This window comes from Podarcis vaucheri, assembly GCF_965113315.1.
Source record: "Podarcis vaucheri genome assembly, chromosome: 4".
Taxonomy (NCBI): Eukaryota; Metazoa; Chordata; class Lepidosauria; order Squamata; family Lacertidae; genus Podarcis; species Podarcis vaucheri.
Window position 1 is genome coordinate 29,678,847 of NC_138762.1, and position 21,194 is coordinate 29,700,040.

The 21,194-nt window shown below is 40.6% G+C and overlaps 1 protein-coding gene across 1 annotated transcript in view; it reads left to right on the forward strand.

Moving 5' to 3' along the window:
* The window catches only part of PDS5B (PDS5 cohesin associated factor B), a 73,547-nt gene that overhangs the window by 12,126 nt on the left and 40,227 nt on the right, over positions 1-21,194 (forward strand). Inside the window, exons 2-5 of the mRNA XM_082221542.1 lie at positions 10,816-10,939; positions 14,566-14,769; positions 20,028-20,114; positions 20,303-20,400. Of these exons, the coding sequence (XP_082077668.1) occupies positions 10,832-10,939; positions 14,566-14,769; positions 20,028-20,114; positions 20,303-20,400 (497 nt within the window). The 5' untranslated portion in view covers positions 10,816-10,831. The remainder of the gene's footprint in view (positions 1-10,815; positions 10,940-14,565; positions 14,770-20,027; positions 20,115-20,302; positions 20,401-21,194) is intronic.

A 21,194-nucleotide genomic window follows, 5' to 3' on the forward strand; every position in this document is an offset into this window, starting at 1 on the left:
CGAAATTCCAGCTAAATAAGTACTAAATGCACTGTATTGTCAGCTCATTGACTGACAGTTGGATGGTATATATAAAGTAAATCAAGGAGCCACCTTGTTGATATAATGAAATTGACTGGGAAATGTCATTGTGATAAACCCAGAAGCTTAGACACAATAAATAATTGCAGATTTGGGTTGACAAGAGTTATGATTAAATCCTATGGTGCCTTGAATTTGATGTGAAATATCTTGTTCAACTGCTTCAAAACAGTGAGTGTAACACCACCAAACTTTCTGCTGAGTGGGAAATTGTCAAGAAAGTCACAGTTATATTTATAATGTACTATTTCTTGAAATTGCTGTTAAATTGCAGTCAAGGAGGCTGTAGAAAGAAATGTGACTTGCATTAAAAGCTGTACAAATGAAGCATCGCTAAAATGAGAAAAATAAAAAGCAGAAATTATGGCATTGTAAATGTAAGTTGACAGTAAGGCAAGCCAAGAAACTGTGGAAGAAACTGATAATATTAAAAAGTGAACACACTAGAAGTAGGAAACTCTCTGGAGAAAGATGTCAGTATAATAGAAAACACTGAAGGAAGGGAAGGAAACTGCAGGGAAGCTAAACAAATTCTTGAACATATGTTAAATTGCAAGGATGTTGGGAGAGAGAAGCCCATATGTGAAGCAGTGTTTTGGAGAAGTGAATTGTGAAGAACTGTGTAAAATGGGGATGAAAGAGGATAAAGTTGTAGAACTGACTGAAAAATTAAAAAGAAATTAGTCTTTGGGGTATGTTGGTGTCCACATTTCAGTTCTTAAAAGAACTCCAAAGATCAAAGTAACGAAGTATATTTGTAGATTGCAGAGATGTTTTCAGAATGGTGCAGTCTCAAGCAGACTCTGAAAAGCAGAGGATATTCCCTGTGTGGGGTTGTTGGGCAAGAAAATGGTAGGGAGACTGAATGTAAGGATGTGTCAAGTGATGCGCACTAACAAAATCTGCTGGTGGGTCTGAACTGACCGTAGTGTGAAGAAGCTTAATTATATGCATTTTTTGTACAGCATTAAAAAACATACCATGCACATCCCCGAACAACTAATTTCATAAATGATATTGTAAAGCTGGAAAACATACAGGAAAGGGCAGTGGGAAGGGCAATACAACCCCCAAATCTACTGCGCTGGAGGGGATTTAGATGTCCACCGAGGGCCAGGGTTAGAAACACTTTCCCACTTGTTCCTTCCTTCTGCCCTGGCCTATACAAATACAGTGGTGCCTCGCAAGACGAAATTAATTCGTTCCGCGAGTTTTTTCGTCTAGCGAATTTTTCGTCTTGCGAAGCACGGTGTCGGAAAAGTTTTGGAAAAGCTTCAAAAATCACCAAAAACCTCAAAAAAGGCTACCACACCGCGTTCTATGAGTTGCTCCTCAAAGTCAAGTCGCAACTGTATTAATGGTGTTAAGAAAAAGGAAACAAACTTGCAAAAATCGCAAGACGTTTTCGTCTTGCGAAGCAAGCCCATAGGGAAATTTGTCTTGCGAAGCAGCTCAAAAACCGCAAAACCCTTTCGTCTAGCGAGTTTTTCGTCTTGCGAGGCATTCGTCTTGCGGGGCACCACTGTAGTGGGGTTGAAGTGAGACTGAGATGAAAATGCCTGGTAAAAATGTCATTTTTGCCATGAACTCACTATTATGAATTTATAGAAATATATACTGCATTAGTCTTGTATAACACAGTATTCAGGCTAAAAACAACTCACAAAATCAATTTATAAAACATACCAATGCAATAATGCAAGGTACAGGCACAACTGTTAAAAACACCTTGAGGCAAGTGATCAGACAATTAAAAATTGTCCTAGCAGATCATGCCTGCCAGAATAAAAAGTGTCTAAACTGTTTTGCAAAAGACCAAAAGAGAGGAGGCTTGATGTTAACTCTCCAAGGCACGAAGTTCCATAATCTGAGTATGTCCACGACCAATTGTCTGTCCTCAACTGATGGGATGTGGACACTAAATACTATTGTCTTAGGTAAGTCACTTTCAGCCTTGTCTTCAGCCATGCATCTGCAACATGGCAATAAGAACATTGACTATAGCATTACAAGGCTATTATAGGCTTGGAACCACTTGCAACCAACCAAGAGACACTTTACACAATGGCTCTAGGTCTTGATGCCACCCTAAAAAGTCTCTGCTAGTGGTCTGGAGACAATCAGGAACAGTCTGAGATGTGGTGAATCAGCAAAAATTGAGTAGGTTTAGGAAGTCTCTGTGGGCAGGTTGCTTTTGCTTAAGTTTTGGTGATTTCTCCCATCCTTTGATTCTTTGCCATTTCCCCACACTGTATCCCAGACTATATACCTGAGTGTCCCCTGACCACTTGGAGGGGCTTTTCATGGGGTGCAGCAGGAAGGGAGGCAGCAAATCCTAAGCAGCCTTGAACTTAGGGTGTGCCACCATTGAAACTGAAGTAAAGTCACCAGATCAGAACATTTTTTAAATAGTCAAATCACATTCTCCAGCACTTACTGAATTCCAGTACCATTTGTCTTGGACTGAAAAAAGAGGTCCTCATCTCTGACCTATCAATATTTTCAGACCTATGACTTCATATACAAAAGATTCTTTGTATCCACACAAAAGGTTAGGGGAAGAGTTGCAATATTTTTTTGATTAAGGATTGTCATCACAGCTGATGAGTTTTGCTTCTAGCCTACATAGCTGGTTTCACAAATATCTAAATTCTATGTAAGTCCTAGTGATTGCATTATGATATTCTTCAGCGAGACATTTGAACTCACTGTAGGTAGTATTTTTGCCAAAGCTGATGGACTAGGATGAAATCTTGTTTCTCTAGAAAACAGGGTTGTCAGCATAGACTATATAAATTGGTGCCAGTCAGATGTAAAATGGAACTACTGTACTTTTTACTCTATAAGACTCATTTTTTCCCTCCTAAAAAGTAAGGGGAAATGTGTGTGCGTCTTATGGAGCGAATGCAGGCTGCGCAGCCATCCCAGAAGCCAGGACAGCAAGAGGGATCGCTGCTTTCGCTGCACCGCGATCCCTCTTGTTGTTCTGGCTTCTGAGATTCAGAATATTTTTTTCTTGTTTTCCTCCTCCAAAAACTAGGTGCGTCTTATGTTATATGCAGTTAATAGCAATCTTTGTTGTCTTTTGCTCATATTTGCTTCCTTTCTGTTGTTAAATATTTGAAACTGTGTGGCAAGTTAATAGAGCTGTGTGAGAGGGGTTCCTTTTCAAGGTTCCTTTATGAAGGTTACTTATTACTAATAATGTTTTATTTCTTGGGGAGCATTGTGGTGAGCTTCAGTTGGCTAGTAATTTGTTGCTTTAGAATGCTGTGATAAGCAACTGATTAAGCCCTGAAAGTTGTATGAATCTGAGGATTGTGGTTAACTACTGTATCTTCAGGAATATGGTTGATTCCAAGTCACAGACAGGTAATTTATTGTGGTTTTTTTTGCTACTCTCCTTTGGAGAGAAGTTTTTCAAGCATTCAGTGTTTGGGGGGGGGGGCAATCAATATTGCTTACCTTTTTAAGAAGGCTTTCCCTGAAGAGTGAATCAGACATTTTATATTGCATGTTATGCAGAGTTTTGAAATTTGATGCTTTAAAATTCTGTTTGTAGATTGTTGTGAATGTTTGTTGGGAAGCAGTTTATAAATCTTAAATAAAACATTCTTTAAAACTTAAATATATCTTGGACACTTGTTCAGTGGCATTAAAAATACGAAACCAAATGTTTGTAGCATCTTGTTTTTGGTTTTTAAAAGCAAGTGACTTCCAGTTACTGTAAAATTTGACACATTCCAAGTTTAGCTTCCATTGTGTATGGAAAACAGTTGGAATTTAGATACCCTATGGCATGTATTTTTAGGTAACAAACAGCTTTTTAATATGCTTTTGAATTCATTTATTCTGGAATTGGTTGCCTTGAGTGTGAAAATTTTGAGATAAACATGCTTGACTCTATAAATTAATTTGCAGGGAAGGGGACTGAATTCTTATTGAGTTTATGTTATTATTGGTTGTTATTGCTTCTGTGTAGATCCAAGATGGTGCTTGGAATGAAAATTGGGATTCTTGAATACTACAAATCTGTGGATGCAACTGAAATGTCAGTTGTATATCACACACTTTAATGGGTTGGCTTTTCCCAGCTTTTCCCATGCCACCCTTATAGCTAGGAACCCATAATTTTGATACTGGAAGAACTCCACTTAATAGGTGTTACGCCTTCATTGGTTTAAGTGACTTCTTGTAAAGTTGTGATTTGTGAAAATTCTTTGCACAGCTTTTGATGCAGGCAGTTTTCCTTTATCTGTGTACTGATGACTCCCCCCCCATCTATTCTATAGGTAAAGGTAAAGGTACCCCTGCCCGTACAGGCCAGTCTTGCCAGACTCTAGGGTTGTGCGCTCCTCTCACTCTATAGGCCGGGAGCCAGCGCTGTCCGCAGACACTTCCGGGTCATGTGGCCAGCGTGACAAGCTGCATCTGGCGAGCCAGTGCAGCACACGGAGCGCCGTTTACCTTCCCGCTAGTAAGCAGTCCCTATTTATCTACTTGCACCCGGAGGTGCTTTCGAACTGCTAGGTTGGCAGGCGCTGCGACCGAATGACGGGAGCGCACCCCGCCATGGGGATTCGAACCGCCGACCATGCGATCGGCAAGTCCTAGGCACTGAGGTTTTACCCACAGCGCCACCCGCATCCCCCATCTATTTTATAGGTATGCCCTATAGAAGTGTTCCCTGAAGAGCTGGTGTGGGCAACCTGTGATCCTTGGCCAAAAATTATGTGACTCCTGAACTTTAAAAAAGCACGTATCAGCAATTAGTCCAGACCTCAGCAATCTGTTACTGCCTCAGCAAACTGCTGGATAAGAAAAGTGGGGAGAAAGACCCCTCCCAAAAGTGTTAGAAAAAGACCCAGCAAGAAAAGAGGGTGACAGAAAGAGGGAAAAGAAGGTCATGGATAGGAGGAGAAAAATGTGTTGGCCCCACACACTTTTGACTCTTGCCCTACCACTGGCTACAGCCTCTCACACTGCCGTAATGCAGCCACTTATAAATTATCCCTGAGGGAACATGTTCCTGGAAAGAAGATTGTCCACATGTGCTAGAAGGGTTCAGTAGTAAGAGTTCAGAGTAGTTTATTCCCCTGTGTTTGTAAGTTTTTTGATCTAGATTATTTAAATTCTTTTTGTGGCCTTGCTGCTGAGCAGTATGCCCTATGGCATGCTGGGAGCATGCTTTTTGGAGACTGGATCCATGTCTTCAGTTCTGAGGGGAGGAGGTTAAGAGGGTATGTTAAACTACAGCCCTCAGCTCCCCCAAGTCCAGACATAACAAGCATCAGTGGTTAGTTAGCGGAAGCTTCTGCAGTGTGAGAAACTCAGATATATAAGCTAATCGCCAAATAGTACATTAAACCTAGGTTACAGTCATCACATGTGACTAGGTGGTGTTTAGATGCCTTTGCGGGTGGTGATGATGATGATTGATGGGATATAAATGGTGGGATATAAATGCAATAAATAAGGTCTTCTGCTTATGTGATTAAGAAAGCTGGAGGGGCCAGCCAGATGGAGATGTCAGTTGTCATCCTAGCATCCAGCGATCTCCATGTAGTCACAATTGGACCCGTACCAGTTGCAAAACACACCTGGTGCCTGGATAATTTTGAACACTATTCCTGATTCTGTGAGGGGAAGCAAAAGTGGAAAGCACATGAACCTGAACCTTGCACCTGTAGGAGAAAACCATGAATTCCACTTACATCCCAAACCAAACTTAATGTTTGTACCACTTCAATGTTTTCTCTAAGTAGCAGAACCTCTAACAGTGAGTGAGGCTTATTTCAGTGTTTCCCAACCACTGTTCCGCGGCACATTAGTGTGCCGCGAGATGTTGCCTGGTGTGCCGCGGGAAAAATTAAGAAATCCGAAAGATTATTTTTTTTTAAAGTCACATTTTTGATTGGGGCACCGTCACTAGATGACCCCTGGGGTTCCCTCCCTCCCTCCCGCTCTGCGCCTCCCTCCTCCTCCTCCGGGGAGGCCCTTCCTGGCTCTCGGCCAAGGCTTGGCGGCTGCCACTCACTCACTCGCTCGCCCACCCGTCCCTCCATCCCTGCACCTGGCCTCTCCCCCTCCGTCCCCGGCGCGGGGGCTGCCGGGATCCGTAGTCCCCTCGCCCTTGGGCTCCGCACCCGCGCGGGGTGTGCGAACTACGTTTCCCAGCGTGGCCTGGCGGGCCGGGTGTTTTGTTTGAAGCGCTCTTCTCCCGGCCATGGAATGAGCGCAGCGACGGCGGCCGGGCGGGCAGGGGCTCTTCCGCGCAGACCCCGCGCAGCCTGCCTGCGCCCCCGCGACGATCGGGCGGCAGGATGGAGCCCGGGGATCCCCGCGGAGGCGGAGCGGCGGAGGCGGAGGCTGCCCCCCAGGTAGGGCTGCGTCGGGTGGTTTTTATTTTTGCAATGCTGCATCCGCGCCGGAGGGGACGCATCAGACCGCGGGGAGACCCCTTGGCAGGCGTGCAAGGCAATGCATGCGTGCAGGCGTTGCATGGAGTGCAGTGCAATGCAATGGCAACGCGGCGCCCTGCATGCATGCATGCAACTTCCACCGGCGCTCCGGACTTGGCAGGTGAGGGGGGTCCCCAGTGGGCGGCAGAGAGAGCCGGGAGGGCGAAGGGGAGCCGGGGGGGAGCAGCGCTGCTCCCCGAGCCGAGCCCGGGGGGAAACTTCGGCGTCGTTGCACCGGGTGTTGGAAGCGGAGGCTGGCGGGGGCCCCTCACCTGCAAAACCTGGTCGCCTCTCATATATTTCGTGCATTGCATTCATCGCCCGCTTTCTCCTCCAAGGAGCTCCCGGGGGCGCGCATGGTTCTCCCTGTGTTATCCTCGCAACAACAGCCCTGCGAGGTCAGGCGAGTGGCCCAAGGGAGCACCCAGGGATTGTCCTGGCCAGGTGGGGTGATTTGAACCCTGCTCTCTGCCCGGTCTTCGTCCTCATTTAGCCCCCACATGTGCATGACTGTGCATGACTGAGGTTTTCCCCCCTCGTCTTGGCTATGGTGTGAGTCTGTGCTGTTAATTAATGGGGTTCTGCCTTCGGAGAAGATGAGCCAGCCCTCAAGGAGGTGATTATGTAATTTGCTAGCAATTCATGTCCCTCCTGGCGTGACGCTGCGCGCTGACGTCACGGGGCTGTAATGGTGGTGTGCCTCGAGATTTTTTTCATGAAACAAGTGTGCCTTTGCCCAAAAAAGGTTGGGAAAACACTGGCTTATTTGAGCAGTATGCCAAACCATAGTACTGAGCATGGGGAGAAGGAAGTTGGATTAAAGATGGTACTAAAGGCTTCACTTGGTTCTCACACCCACATCTGTTCTCCTATTCTTTCTCTTCAGCAGAAATCTCTCAAAACCTTGAGTTTCGGCAAGCATTTCAGTGCTCAAGCTACTTCAAACTGAAAATTAGTGTCACTGCTATTCCCAGGATGGCCATTCATTACTTTTTCTTGCACCTACTATGGCAGGTTCAGGAGGTAGAACAATGGCCATAACCATGATTTGTCAATTTCAACAGCACGCCGTAACAAAGCTTGCAGAAGCTATGCTTCTAAATCTGCTTCCAAAATTTGGCATCACTTTTTAATTAGTTGGTCACTCTTGAACCATGGTTTCTCATATGTCAGTATCATGTCAAGCCACATTTAAGCTTTACAACTCATGATTTGGTGTGACTTTTAAACTGAATGTATGTTAGGCATACAACGCTAACAATATACTGTATATTCACATTCTTCACTGTCACAGGAATTCCCCCTCCCAATCTAATGGTTAAAAGTGTGTGAAATTTTTTTTTAAAATAATATTTTTATTGCATTTTTTGGTGTCTTTATCTGGAAAAAAATGCAATAAAAATATTATTAAAAAAAAGTGTGTGAAATTAGAATCTTTTAATTTTTGTCATTTGCTTCTTTCTATTCTCTGCTGGAGAGCTAGCTACTGTTATGAAGAAGATATTCTGCATTTCAGCTGCTGGACATTGAAATTGTGTTTCTAACTTTCTCAAAATTGGAGCGATTCAGCTATGTGTGTACCAAATTACAGTTCTCTATATTTTAAAGTACCCTAACCATTCAAATGCTACTGCCTGTGCATTATGAGGCCTATGTATTAATATGTATATTATATCTCACATATGATGGACCTCATCAGTCACAGACAGGCGTCACCTGTGTCTTAAAAAGTATATTATAACTCATAAGAGAAGTGATATATCTGAAAGAGGAAAAACCTGTGCTTTGGAACATAGAGACTGCATGTGTATGTTCTGTCAGTAATGTAAAATACCTGAGAACAACTAATTTTTTGATTTGTCTCATGGCTTCTGTGATAACAGTTGGGATTCCCTGATTTAAAATGAATGAAACTTTTAAGTACCTTAGATGAAAAGGCAGCTATTGAATCTTGATTACTTTAAAGCTTGTTGCTGGAATGTAATATATTGAATCTTGCCTGGCTTAACTCATTTGGAAATGCTTTTTATAAGAAACCTGTGTGGAATGCTGCTAAAAAGTGGTGTGTTCATGCTTCTAAACAGGCAAGTGCATTTAGGCAAACAATTAAGATGGGAAAAAATCCTGTGTACTTTACACTGGTTTTGTGTGAACCCTGTATTGACTCTTACTATGTTATATAAAATGTGACATGGGTCATGGATCTTTAGGGTAGGATGGCCACTAATGTATTTCCCAACCAATACCCCTTTTCTATCCACTTGTGGGTTGAGTAGGGATACATCAAGTAAATATGTGTGGAATGGAGATTGGGGGTTATTAGGCTTGCTAGTGGAAGGAGGCAGTTAGTGACACTGTGGTTGAGCAAGACGCATACAGAATAATCCTGTTGAGCTCAAGGCTCCTTAAGAAATGACTTCCTTGTTTGTTTATTTTAATAGGATTTTAGTACATTTTTATTCTGCTTTTTAAACTTATGTTGCATTTGTTTTCTTGTGCATGGAAATGCATCTAGCGTATAATCTTAATTTTTGTTTTGTTCATTTTTAGTTTATAGTATTCCAAAGCAGCACAGTGTATTTTTGGTAGTATTTGACATGCGTTTTGTTTTTTGTTTTTTGTTTTATGATCCTAGCTAGAATAACCAAGAAACTTTTCTGATTCTGTTTACCTTAGATTTAGTAAGAGCATCTTTTCATATGATAAGAGGTATGACTTTTTCCTATATACTTTGCTGTGTCTTCCATTATCAAATGCTGCAGCATCTCTTGGGAATTGCTTTCCTCTTTTCTCATTTTTTTATATAGAAGCATAGATGATAGAGAGATAGATGATTATGATAGATGATAGATAGATAGATAGATAGATAGATAGATAGATAGATAGATAGATGATTATGATTGATAGATGATAGAGAGAGAGAGAGAGAGAGAGATGATAAATGCCTAGCTTATCTTCTATCCCTTTATTCACCTTGTAAATAGTTTTATATGAAATAATGGGTGTACTAGTAGTTTAAAAGACACAGTTGACATCAGTTCTAATATGAGTGTATGTTTTTCCAGCTTGTAATGTTTCTTATCAGGGAACTGGCTTCTCCCCCATGAGGAACAGTAGCTCCTATGGGAGGGGAGTGTGAGAGTATTTAGTGGAGGCTCTCCATGCCCTGATTCATCCTCAACAACATGTACACCAGTGTGTGCCAACCACTCTTGTAATGGGAAGTTGGTGCTTGCTAACTGTATGCCATACGTTACAACCATCTCTCTGTCTTGAGTTCTGGCCTGCAAATTACTTCTTTAGAAGTAATTGTGGGGAGGGTCAGCCTGGGTAGGAAGAAAGAGGGCTCCTGTGCCAATCGATCCACTGAGGCACATTTGTTCTTAGGGATGTATTGTGTCACAGATTATTTTGGATAAAAGTTCTTCATATAGCAGAATTTCCGTGTGTGTGTGTGTATATATGTATGTACAGTCATACCTCGGGTTGAATATGCTTCATGTTGAGTGCGTTCGAGTTGCGCTCCGCAGCAACCCAGAAGTAACAGAGCACGTTACTTCTGGGTTTCGCTGCTCGCGCATGCGCAGACGCTCAAAATGACATCATGCGAAGAAGCGGCGAAAAGCGGTGCGTGCGCAGACGTGCCGCCGCTAGTTACGTTTGCTTCTGAATGCGAACGGGGTTCCGGAACGGTGCACCCACACCACACCCACTATGTTTCTAGATATATATATTTCTGTCTACATGTAGAAAAGTTAAAACTTGAGGAGGATACTGTTGAGGTGAGATTAAGAGTCTCCTTTGAAGCATGTGCTATATTCAGACATTAAATTATAAATTAACTAATTCCGTTTTTGAAAATGCATTATGGCTGTCTCTGTTGCTTTCTCTTATTCTGAATCCCTGACCCGCTTCTTAAAAGTGTCAAAATGTCAGTTTCTCTACATTTGCAGTAGGGGGAAAAATCATCTAGGTTTAGTTTAAATGAGATTGTAAACTCTTGTCTTGACTATATCTATGGTAACTTTCATATTGAGCTAGTTGGCATGTTCGGTGTCTGATTACTAGCAGATGTGGTAGAATTGCATACGTATTGGATGTGTAAAAGTGTAGCACAGTTCAGGTAGAATTGTTTGCATGTCACTTAAATTTGTTCCTTGCTTTATAAAATTGGCCACTTGGACTTCAGTGTCTTAAAAACAAAACAAAAATAAATTAGATAACTGTGTGATGGGTATTAAATATTATCTAATTCAATTTTTCTCTGTTCCAGGTTTTAAACCAGCATCATGGCTCATTCAAAGACTCGAACCAATGATGGAAAAATTACTTATCCACCCGGCGTTAAGGAAATATCTGATAAAATTTCTAAAGAAGAGATGGTACGGAGGTTAAAAGTGAGTGACCAGTTTTATTACACATTTTGGGCAGTTCTAACTTATGCACTTATATTTTTTCTCTCCTGTGCTTTTTTTTTTTTAAATTTACTACTGCTAACATTACTAGAAAAAATATATTGTTACTTGCAAATAAAAACAGTAATAACACTACTGTGAGTTGTAGGGGGCGGCAGTTGATGGCTTCAGCTGTGTCACATAGGGCTGGCAGAGCTACAGCAATGAATGTAAACTTCCCCACAGAACCTATTTTTCTATTACATGATGGAAATGTGTCATAGTGAACTGTAGTTACCAAATTTTTCCATGTATGACTAGGTTTTTTAACCAAAAAAATAGGTTTAAAATTGGGGCTTGTCTTATACACGGGTAGTGCTGAGGGGTGTTTTCTTAATTTGGAGTCCCCAAAAATAGGGGGTGTCTTATACATGGGGGCGTCTTATACACGGAAAAATACGGTAATTTGCTGCTGAAATCGGCAGAGCATTCTCATCATGTACATCTACCAAACTTTCAAACAAGGATCCCCTTCCCTCCTTCTGCTCAGATCTGTAGAGGTAAGAGTTTGTCACAGTTATTTTTTCAGTAAATATGGGGGGGGGGGGAGAGAGAGGAGGAGAAAGATGTCCTAGCTATCTAGCTAGCTCAGTGACAGTAAGGACAGTATGTTCTGAAATTTACAGATACTGGGAAACCGAGAATGAAATAATGACATGGAAGTCAAAATTTGAATATAATGTTTAGTTAAATACCCAATTGAATGTAATAGTTCTTACATAGATCCTATTGGGTATAGTTATTATTTATTGGTCTAAGGTGAAGCTGCCAACCTTTTTCGGACCAGCAGGCACATTCTGAATTTTGAGAGAATCGTACATGTTGACAGTACCGTACATGTTGGGAGCTTGGTCTATGGACACAAATACAAGGGGAGGTGCAGTTGAGACATGACCTAGGGTGGATGTATGTGTACAGTTCTGTTGCCCCACCATGCATGAAGCCTGTGCATATTAAAATGAAAATAAAAAAATTCCTTCCAGTAGCACCTTAAAGACCAACTAAGTTAGTTCTTGGTATGAGCTTTAGTGTGCATGCACACTTCTTCAGATACCATGCATGCACACGAAAGCTCATACCAAGAACTAACTTAGTTAGTCTTTAAGGTGCTACTGGAAGGAATTTTTTTATTTTGACTATGGCAGACCAACACGGCTACCTATCTGTAACTGGAACCATATTAAAATGACATGGTTATGCTCCATCATGTGTAGGCTGCTTGCTGAGTATGAAAACCGGTGCATTCCCAACATTGTGCAGCCTAAATATTACACCCTTTCTTGCTTCCACAGTGTGCTTCTCCTATTTTCTCCGCACACTGAAAAGAATCCAGTACCCAGCTGCAGTATCTTAATTGGATTCCTATTTGCAGTTAGCTGAATCATTGACTGAGATCAGCATTACCAGAGGCCAGAGAAGGAGAAGTGGAGTTTCCGACTTACTTTTATGGAATCTTCTATGTCATCATCTTATAGATGGCTTAATAAGCCTCTCATGGAAAGAATTGTATAGATCTTTAGAGTGTTAAGTAGTACATAATTGATTACTTTTTAAATATTTGAAAAGAGATACTCCTAAAAATTGATCACACACCATTTATATTACAGTTCAAAGACAGGATACAATTATGGGGCCAAATGATTCGTGATACGCTTACGTTTTCACAGATATAAATTAGCTCCTCCCCCAGGGTAATATGGATAGACAACTGTTTGTGCTTCATGCAACCGAGTGCATTACAAAATCTTGAAATTTTAAAATAGATTCAATAGAGTAAACACCTGATGCCTAGGTATACCTAGAAGATTAACTTTGATTGTACTCTTCTCTTTATAATTAGGCCTGACTAAAATTGCTCTTAATAATTTTAGTGTTTGAGGTTGGTTGCTGGTTTTTGTGTGTAGCAAAAAATATTGCAATATGCCATGGTAATAAATAGGTTTTGTTAGAAAATGCAGTCTTTTTCATGTTAGATTTTCCAGAAGTTCTGTTGCCGTGTAAGTGAACTTCAAAAGTTTTCGTGAAGTACTTTGAACAACAAAGCTGAACTCCAGAGAAGCTTGAATAATTTGTTACATTCTTTTAAAATAATGAATAAATCCATTGAAATCAGTGCGTCCAAGTCACTGATATCAATGAGTCGACTCTGAGAATGACTAACATAGATTTTTTATATATATATATCAAAAGATTTCCAGTGAAATGAATATTTAGATGACAGTCTGAAAAAGCATACAGTTTTTTACACCCCCGCTTTATTCAAACAGTTCTCTTGGTTTAAATCACAATTTCCCTCGGTGCCCCTCTATCCCCATTTCCCTCAAACCTCTGCCGTTGTTTAAAACCATTTTAAACTGTTGCTTTCCTCTCTTTCAATGCTTTTTTGAAGCATTGTTTTAAACCACTACTTCCACCTCCTTTCAATGTCTCTCCCTTCTCACTTCCATGCCATATTCACTGCTTTTGTGCAACCTGTCTTCTCTTTTGCTCCCCTCCTTCACTATGACTTTATGCAAATCCCGGGTTGCGATGTGGCACTGCAAATCCTCCCAACGGGCTGTGCGATGGCAGACTTACATTGTTTTATATATAGGAAGGTAGGAAGCCGCCAAACACTGAATAAGGCCCTTGGTCTATCTAGCTCAGTAAGGTCTCCACTGTCTGAAAGCAGCTACCCAGGGTTTCAGGCAAAGGTCTCTCCCAGCTCTAACGGGAGATAAAATTTGGGGCCTTCTGCATGCAAGACAGTCTCTACCACTGAGCTATGGCCCTTCCCCAAGGGAAGTGAGAAGAGCGATTGTGTTGATTTGCTGCAGCAAAAGCAAACTTGTGGCACCTTAAACAAGTGCAACCTTTATAGGGCAGAATCTACTTTGTCAGATACAGATTTATTTTGACTGTACATTCCTGTCGGCAGCAACCATCTTTGCTGTGTGTTTATTCCTAGTGCCATTGCATGTGCTATTAGCAAAGATGTAATGCAAATTTTGGGACGCGGGTGGCGCTATGGGTAAAACCTCAGCGCCTAGGACTTGCCGATTGCATGGTCCTCGGTTCGAATCCCCACGGCGGGGTGAGTTCCCGTCGTTCGGTCCCAGCTCCTCCCACCTAGCAGTTCGAAAGCACCCTTAAGTGCAAGTAGATAAATAGGTACCGCTTTATAGCGGGAAGGTAAACGGCGTTCAATGTGCTGCTGTGGTGCCGGTTCGCCAGAGCAGTTTCGTCACGCTGGCCACGTGACCCAGAAGTCTGTGCGGACAGCGCTGGCTCCCGGCCTCTAGAGTGAGATGAGCGCACAACCCTAGAGTCTGTCAAGACTGGCCCGTACGGGCAGGGGTACCTTTACCTTTAATGCAAATATTATTTGTCACATGACTGTAGATTAAATACTTTGACATTCAACCATTTTGAAGCTTACAATATTTTACCCTCATTACGGAAAAGTCAAAATAGTCAGGAAAATGAAGAAGCACATAAAGAAAAATAGCCCTTTTAATGTATGTGGTTTTTTAATATGGGCTGTTTTTTTTCTAGCGAATGTTGCTTATCCTGGAACTTTCTTTTGGCAGATGGTTGTCAAAACATTCATGGATATGGACCAGGACTCTGAAGAAGAAAAGGAGCTCTATCTAAATCTCGCTTTACATCTTGCCTCCGATTTTTTCCTTAAGCATCCTGATAAAGATGTGCGCTTGCTCGTAGCTTGTTGTCTTGCTGATATTTTTAGAATATATGCTCCTGAAGCACCATACACTTCACCAGATAAACTTAAGGTAAGATTGCATGTCATCCTTATTTTCTGTGACTTTGGATGAGCAGTAGTGCTGTTTTATGTTTATTTCTAAACATTCAAAAACAAACAATCGAGAGGTTAGAACTCTTCAGCAGAGCTTTCACACTGCATATTCTAACTGATATGAATTAAATATTTTTAAAAGCACTGGCTCCATTTCCAGAAGTTAGCTAGGTATTTTAAAGTGATTGGTTGTAGGATCAGTGTGGGAATTGTTAAGGTGTAGTCTGGTCCTATATGCCCAGTTTGAAGGGAAGTACTGATAATATTTGCTACAGTGTATTTAGGCTTGGAGTGACAGTTGCCTGTTATTTATCACAGACTGATCTATGTTGCAAAACAAAGCCTAGGAAAATTGAAAAGTCGATAAGCAGGGACATTTTGCCTGTTAAAAGAATTTTGAAATAAAATTTTGCAAGTGCTAAATGCAGTTGTGCGTTCCTATGACCCTTAAATGAGAACTTGATTATATGAGTTAGGGCAGCAGGCAAAACTTTAATTGAGTAGCTGTGTAGGTTTAAAGCTATTCCAACAGGCAAAAACGAAAAACTAAAACTAAACAATTAATAACCACTGGCATTCTGTGTGGCTTCTAATGACCTTAAAGTTATTTGTGTGTGTATGTGTTCATATGAATAATAAATATTGTCAGTTGCCTGCTATCAAAATATACTAATTTGTTAAATTATGGCATTTGGGGTCGAATTATGGCAAGTCATTTGGCATTTCCCCCCTTGACTATGTGAATTCTAAAGCAGTTTGAATTTTAGGTAGAGATATGTTTCTGTATTATGAAGTGTTCTGATGTTAGCAAGTAATATTTATGTTTATGGCTTTCAGCAGTTCCATCTTGCTCAGCTATATTGTCTGCAGTTTGTTGTATTTGTTTTCCGAGATTCATTTCTCTGTACAATAAATGACAAAGTTGTATGTTATGGAACTTAGTTGTTGACTCCCATTTGCCTCTTTTATGATAGCGCTGTCAAGAAGCTGCTGGAAAAACGTTGTCCTGTAGTGAATGGAAATGAGTGTCATTTTGTGACCATTTGCTAGGGACATGGACACTGTTTCATAAACTCGCCATGCAAAATGTACCGGTAGTTTCATCATAATGTTATCAGGGCATAGAGTAGGGTACAGGTTTTCTGTTGAGAATAACCTACCTAGGTTTTCCTTGGGGGGTCTTCCTCTTACCTTTTCTCCTCCAGTGTGGTTGTGAAGAAGGGTTCAGAAGATTTCATTTTTGTTTTGGATTAACTACAGCTTGTTGTTTTATCTGAGCTTGGCAAAATTGGTTAAACTCAACTGCGATTCATTTCTAACAATAATTTAATTATTATGAACTTGTTTGAAACAAGTGCAACTTTAAGCTGAAGTTAACAAGCAAATCATAGTTAAGATTGGCCACAGTTTACCATGTAACTCTGATTAATTGAAACTGAAGCAAACACTTCTCATTTCCTTGTGGCCATGCCAGAAGAGGGGATTGCACATTATGATAAACCATAGTGGATTATTCCAGTTACATAACTTCTTTTTCCTCCTAAAATAATAATTCTAAGGAGTTGCACAGTGCTGCATCTTTGTAATGGAATGGGCATCGAAAATGGTGTGTTGTGTGTCATGGACTCTAGTTTTTCAGCTCAGTTCCGTACAAGGGTCTGGCTGCTATTGTCCATAATAAAGTCCTTGTCTTTTTCAGCTATTCTGTCCTCCGTTTCAGCGCTTCTAAGTGGCTTATTACTGCTTTTATTGATTCTAAAACCATTATATGTGACATTCATTTTAATTAGGGCTGTAAGTGTGTTGTTGTTTTTTAAATCCTTTCAATCAGATGAAAATGTGCTCATGATTAATTGGACAGAAGATTTTTTTTTTAGAAAAATATTTTAATACAAGTACTTAAACTGCAAAAGGCAAGGACTATCTTGAAAGACACCCCCCCCCTTTCTCTAACACATGGGAATGATGATACCTGGGACAATGAATGTGTGCATCCTGTAAAAACAAGTGAATACACCTCTTTCTTCCGAAATATTGCTTTTACCCATATGCAAATGTATGCAGATTTAGCTAACAGATTAATCAACTAAAACACACATGAGTAATGGATTTAAATTTTAATTGGCATGCAACCCTAATTGTAATCCATTTTAAAGATGCAGAATAAATCATGCTGATTATCTTTCTGTGTTTGTACAATTCTCAGAACAGTGGTTTTTAAAGAAAATGGTTCTCCTAGAATTAGTGGTTTCCTGGGTTGGGCAGAAATACAGTAAAGAGAAATTTGTGAATTTTATTTTCTATTAATACATAGTTTGAGTCTGAACTCAGTCTAGAGTTCCTTATGCTCCTTACTATGGACAAATTGGTTTTTTGAAGTTGCCTTGTTCTGTATCATTGTTTCCCAAACTTGGTCCTGTTAGCTAGGGATGATGGGAGCTGCAATCCAAAAACAGCTGGAGTCCCAAGTGTGGGAACCACTGTTTCCAGAAAAGTGTCTTAAAAACAACAACCCTATTTTCTTTTCACCAAGTCTGACTGTAGATTTCTTGTTCTCTAGAACAATAATCTGGCAATTTAATTGCTGTGGGGTACATTGATCAATTAGTTTGCTTGAATAACCCAACAATTCCTACTGCATGTGAAAAGCTAGCTGTTATTTTTTCACATACAGGTGTTTTGGGGAGAATGGAAAAAAGGACTACATGGCTCTGGATGTAATACTGATCTGTTGGGGGGGGGACTAATCCACTTTACAGTTCCAGATGTGGTTTCTGCTTTGTGGTACTGGTAAAGGGTCGGCACAGTGCTGCTTCTAACAGTGAGCCTCAGCCCTAAGATGCTACTGGATAATTTCTACTCTCTTTGGGGAAAGTCATTGAAATGCCTCCCCCTCCCCATTTCTCCACCCACACATAGGAGAAAAGTTTAGCGAGGCCATGTGTATACAGCTGTAGGTTGGATGGTGTACTAAATTGTAAAAAGAAAAGAAAAGACGAGTCTCCTAGCATGCAGAGAGAGGGCACAGTGCAAGGTCTAAGAAAGCACCAATGAGAGTCCCTTAGCTGTGTGAGGAGTTTCATTTTTTAGCTGCTCTTTGTTTGCATCTCAGGTCAGCAGCTGGGCAGCAACAAACTAGGATATCAAGTTAATAAAAGGTAAATGTAAAGATAATGATAATATACAGTTAGCACAGTCTGAGATTGACAAGCCATAGTTTAAGGTTGTAGTTTGTTGGCCCACAGTTAGTGAGCTGTATCTGATTCAGATGTACAAACCCCAGTAAACTATATTTAAAAAGTTTACAGTTATATTGGAATGAAGCTACACGGTTTGGATAGAAAACTGCTAGGTGTAGTTCTCTTTACCTTGTTGTCAACACTGAAATTTCTGAAGCCACGGTCTATGTCTCAGTTAGTTCAGAGAACTCACTTTAACTATAGAAGACCAGTTTGAAGTAAGTGGATTTGTACCATATTAACTCAGGTTGGCTAATTGATTGTGAACTGAAGCCTAACTACACTTTTATTCATAGTCTTTCCTTGTTGCTTCCCTCATATTCTTTCCATTTTTTCACCCTCTCTGTTGAAATTTAGATTGGTACATTCTTTTAGGCAATAGTATTGTTATGTTAAATTGCCAAGTACATTCATTTCCACTTGAAATGACAACTTGGTTAACCTTTATGTAGTGTGTTTTGAAAGTGTTGAGTATTACTTTTTATAAGTCAAAAGTTAAAAGAAATGACGTCTAGCTTTGCAGTCCTCTTTTTACTAGATTGTTCACATTTACTCCCTTCATCGCAACGATGTATTTCACAAGCACAGCTTTTCGAAAGTGCTTTTTTAACATTGTCAGTGTCAACAGTCTAGATTCCCAGACAAATTGTTTTGAAATGTTTCTTCCCAACAACACTATATTTCATAAACCTAGCTTTTCAAATGCATGTGTGTCAGTGCTGATGTTACAGTACTTTGATTTTAGCCAGACAAATTACTTGGGAAAAGGCATTTCAAACAGGCGAAAGAAGGGAGGAAAAGAATCCTGTCCAGTTAACTTTCACTTTGCCAATAGAATACGTGTGAACTTTTCAAGGAGCAGAGTTTTCTTCAGCAAAGCCTCTCAAATGGCAGTGCTCTCAATGACCCAGTTGCCACATTGACTCTAGCATGCGAGACATAAAGCTAAAACCGGGAAGCGTTTTGGGAGACGTGGTGTTGTGCCATCCTTTTGGACACCCAGACCTTCTAGTAGAGAAGACAAAATTATTTTGAGCATATATTCCACCTCATTGTTTGGATTTATTTGAGGCGATGCTGAAATGCCAAGCTCTGAAACCTGCTCCTCCACTGTGCCTTACGCTTCTGACTCATGTGTCTGCAGATTTGACAGCTCTTTTGATTCCTCGTGTCTCCATCTGTATATTCTCGTTATCAGTTGTTACTCTTCCCTAGGTTACTGCTTGGCGTGCCTTTTTTAAAAACTTCTTAAGTGACAGTTCCCTCACACTTGGTTTGTCCTCTTGAATGGCTCACACACTGTATGGGGGCTGGTATGCACACAAGTTTAGTGTCAGAAGGAAAGCCCCCTGGTGGCTGTATCTAGGAAATCTTGCTTCCAGCAGCCCTTTTCATTTCAAGACTTGTGTGCACTCCGTATGGAGAGTTGTGAAAATTCATTTATTTTGCTTTCTGCAGGTTGGTAAACGCAAATGAGTTTTTATACTCATAATCCGTTCTGGCTTGCCTTGGAAAAGGCTTAGGGTGGTCAGACAATGTGTGTGAATTGAACAGTCATGGAAAGATTGAGGAGCTGTTCCCATGATTTCCCACTGCATCTCTTGTTGCTGCTGAAATTGCTGAAAATACTTCTTCATGCCATGCAGTGCATAGTTAAACTATAGGACTCTCTCCCACAAATTTAATAATTAATAATGATAATAATTATTACCAGGATTTCATTCTGTCATTATTCACTGTAATAGACTGAAAGCTCAAAACCTGATTCAGAATAAAATTATAGTGAAAACAAGTGCTGCAAAATCCTGATTGATGTTCCTAATATTTTCTGTCTTTTTATGTGCTTCAGACTTTGATTGTGAGAATAAGAGGTTAGTTAAAATATGTTACGAATTCTAGTTCATAGAGAAATGATTTTTCAGTTGAAGTGAATGCTTATGCAACTAGTATATATTTGTTATGTATGTGAAATAAATACCTGTTCTTTCCTTTGCAGGATATATTTATGTTCATAACAAGACAATTGAAAGGATTAGAAGATACAAAAAGTCCACAGTTCAATAGATATTTTTATTTGCTTGAGGCAAGTGTAAATTATTTTCTATTTATAAGCTATCCACAGTTGCTTTAAAACAGGCAAAATGTTCACTTTTTAAAAATATCAATGGGTGGAGATACAAAATCATGCTAGTAGACACCACAGGACTTACCTTTTATCTTTTTGTTGGGTTGCTGTTCCAGATACATTAACTGTCTTCTTTTCCTATATAGAACATTGCGTGGGTTAAATCTTACAACATATGCTTTGAACTTGAAGATAGCAATGAAATTTTCACACAATTGTACAGAACATTGTTTTCTGTAATCAAGTAAGTATATATATCTTTAACAACAAATTAATTCATGGAAAGGTTGGGATTAAAATAGTACAGGCAACGGCCAATTTACACGCTTTCAATATGTGCATGACCTTGCACACGCACATCACAGCAACCTGGAAGTGGCTGGAAAATGGGATGGAGCACACAATGACCCAGAACGCAACCCATGCACAAATTGGGGGTTGCCTGTATTTCAAATTGCTAGGGATCAGTACCAGACTTACAAGTGCCCAGGCCACTTAAAACACCCTGAATTTTCTAAGCCACAGATGCATTGTTCATTAAAGTAATTGACTAAGGTTGCAATCCTGTACACTAGTGGTAGGGAACCTCTGACTTGCCAGATGTCCCCATTTGGCCAGCAGTATGGTTTGACTCAAACCACATCCACCTGACATCATATGATGTTAGGGGCAGACAAATCCACAGGGCTGAATTAAAAAGGGAAGGCATGAAGTACATTCTAATCTCCCCTTCGTGGGCAAGGTCTTCAAGCAGGTGGTCATGGGCCAGATCCAGGTTCTATTGGCTGAAACTCATTTTCCAGATCCATTTCAGTCTGGGTTTTGACCCAATATTTGTACAGAAACTACCTTAGTTGCTCTGTATGATGGCATTTGCCAGGAGAGAGGCAAGGAGTGTGTCCTCCTGTTAGTTCTCTGAACAGGGCAGCCTAACTTCTGTTGTCTATTCTCCCGTAACTTGATAATTTAGACTTCTGCAGTGCATTATATGTTGGGCTGCCTTTGAAGACAGTTTGGAAACTGTAGCTGGTGTAGGCT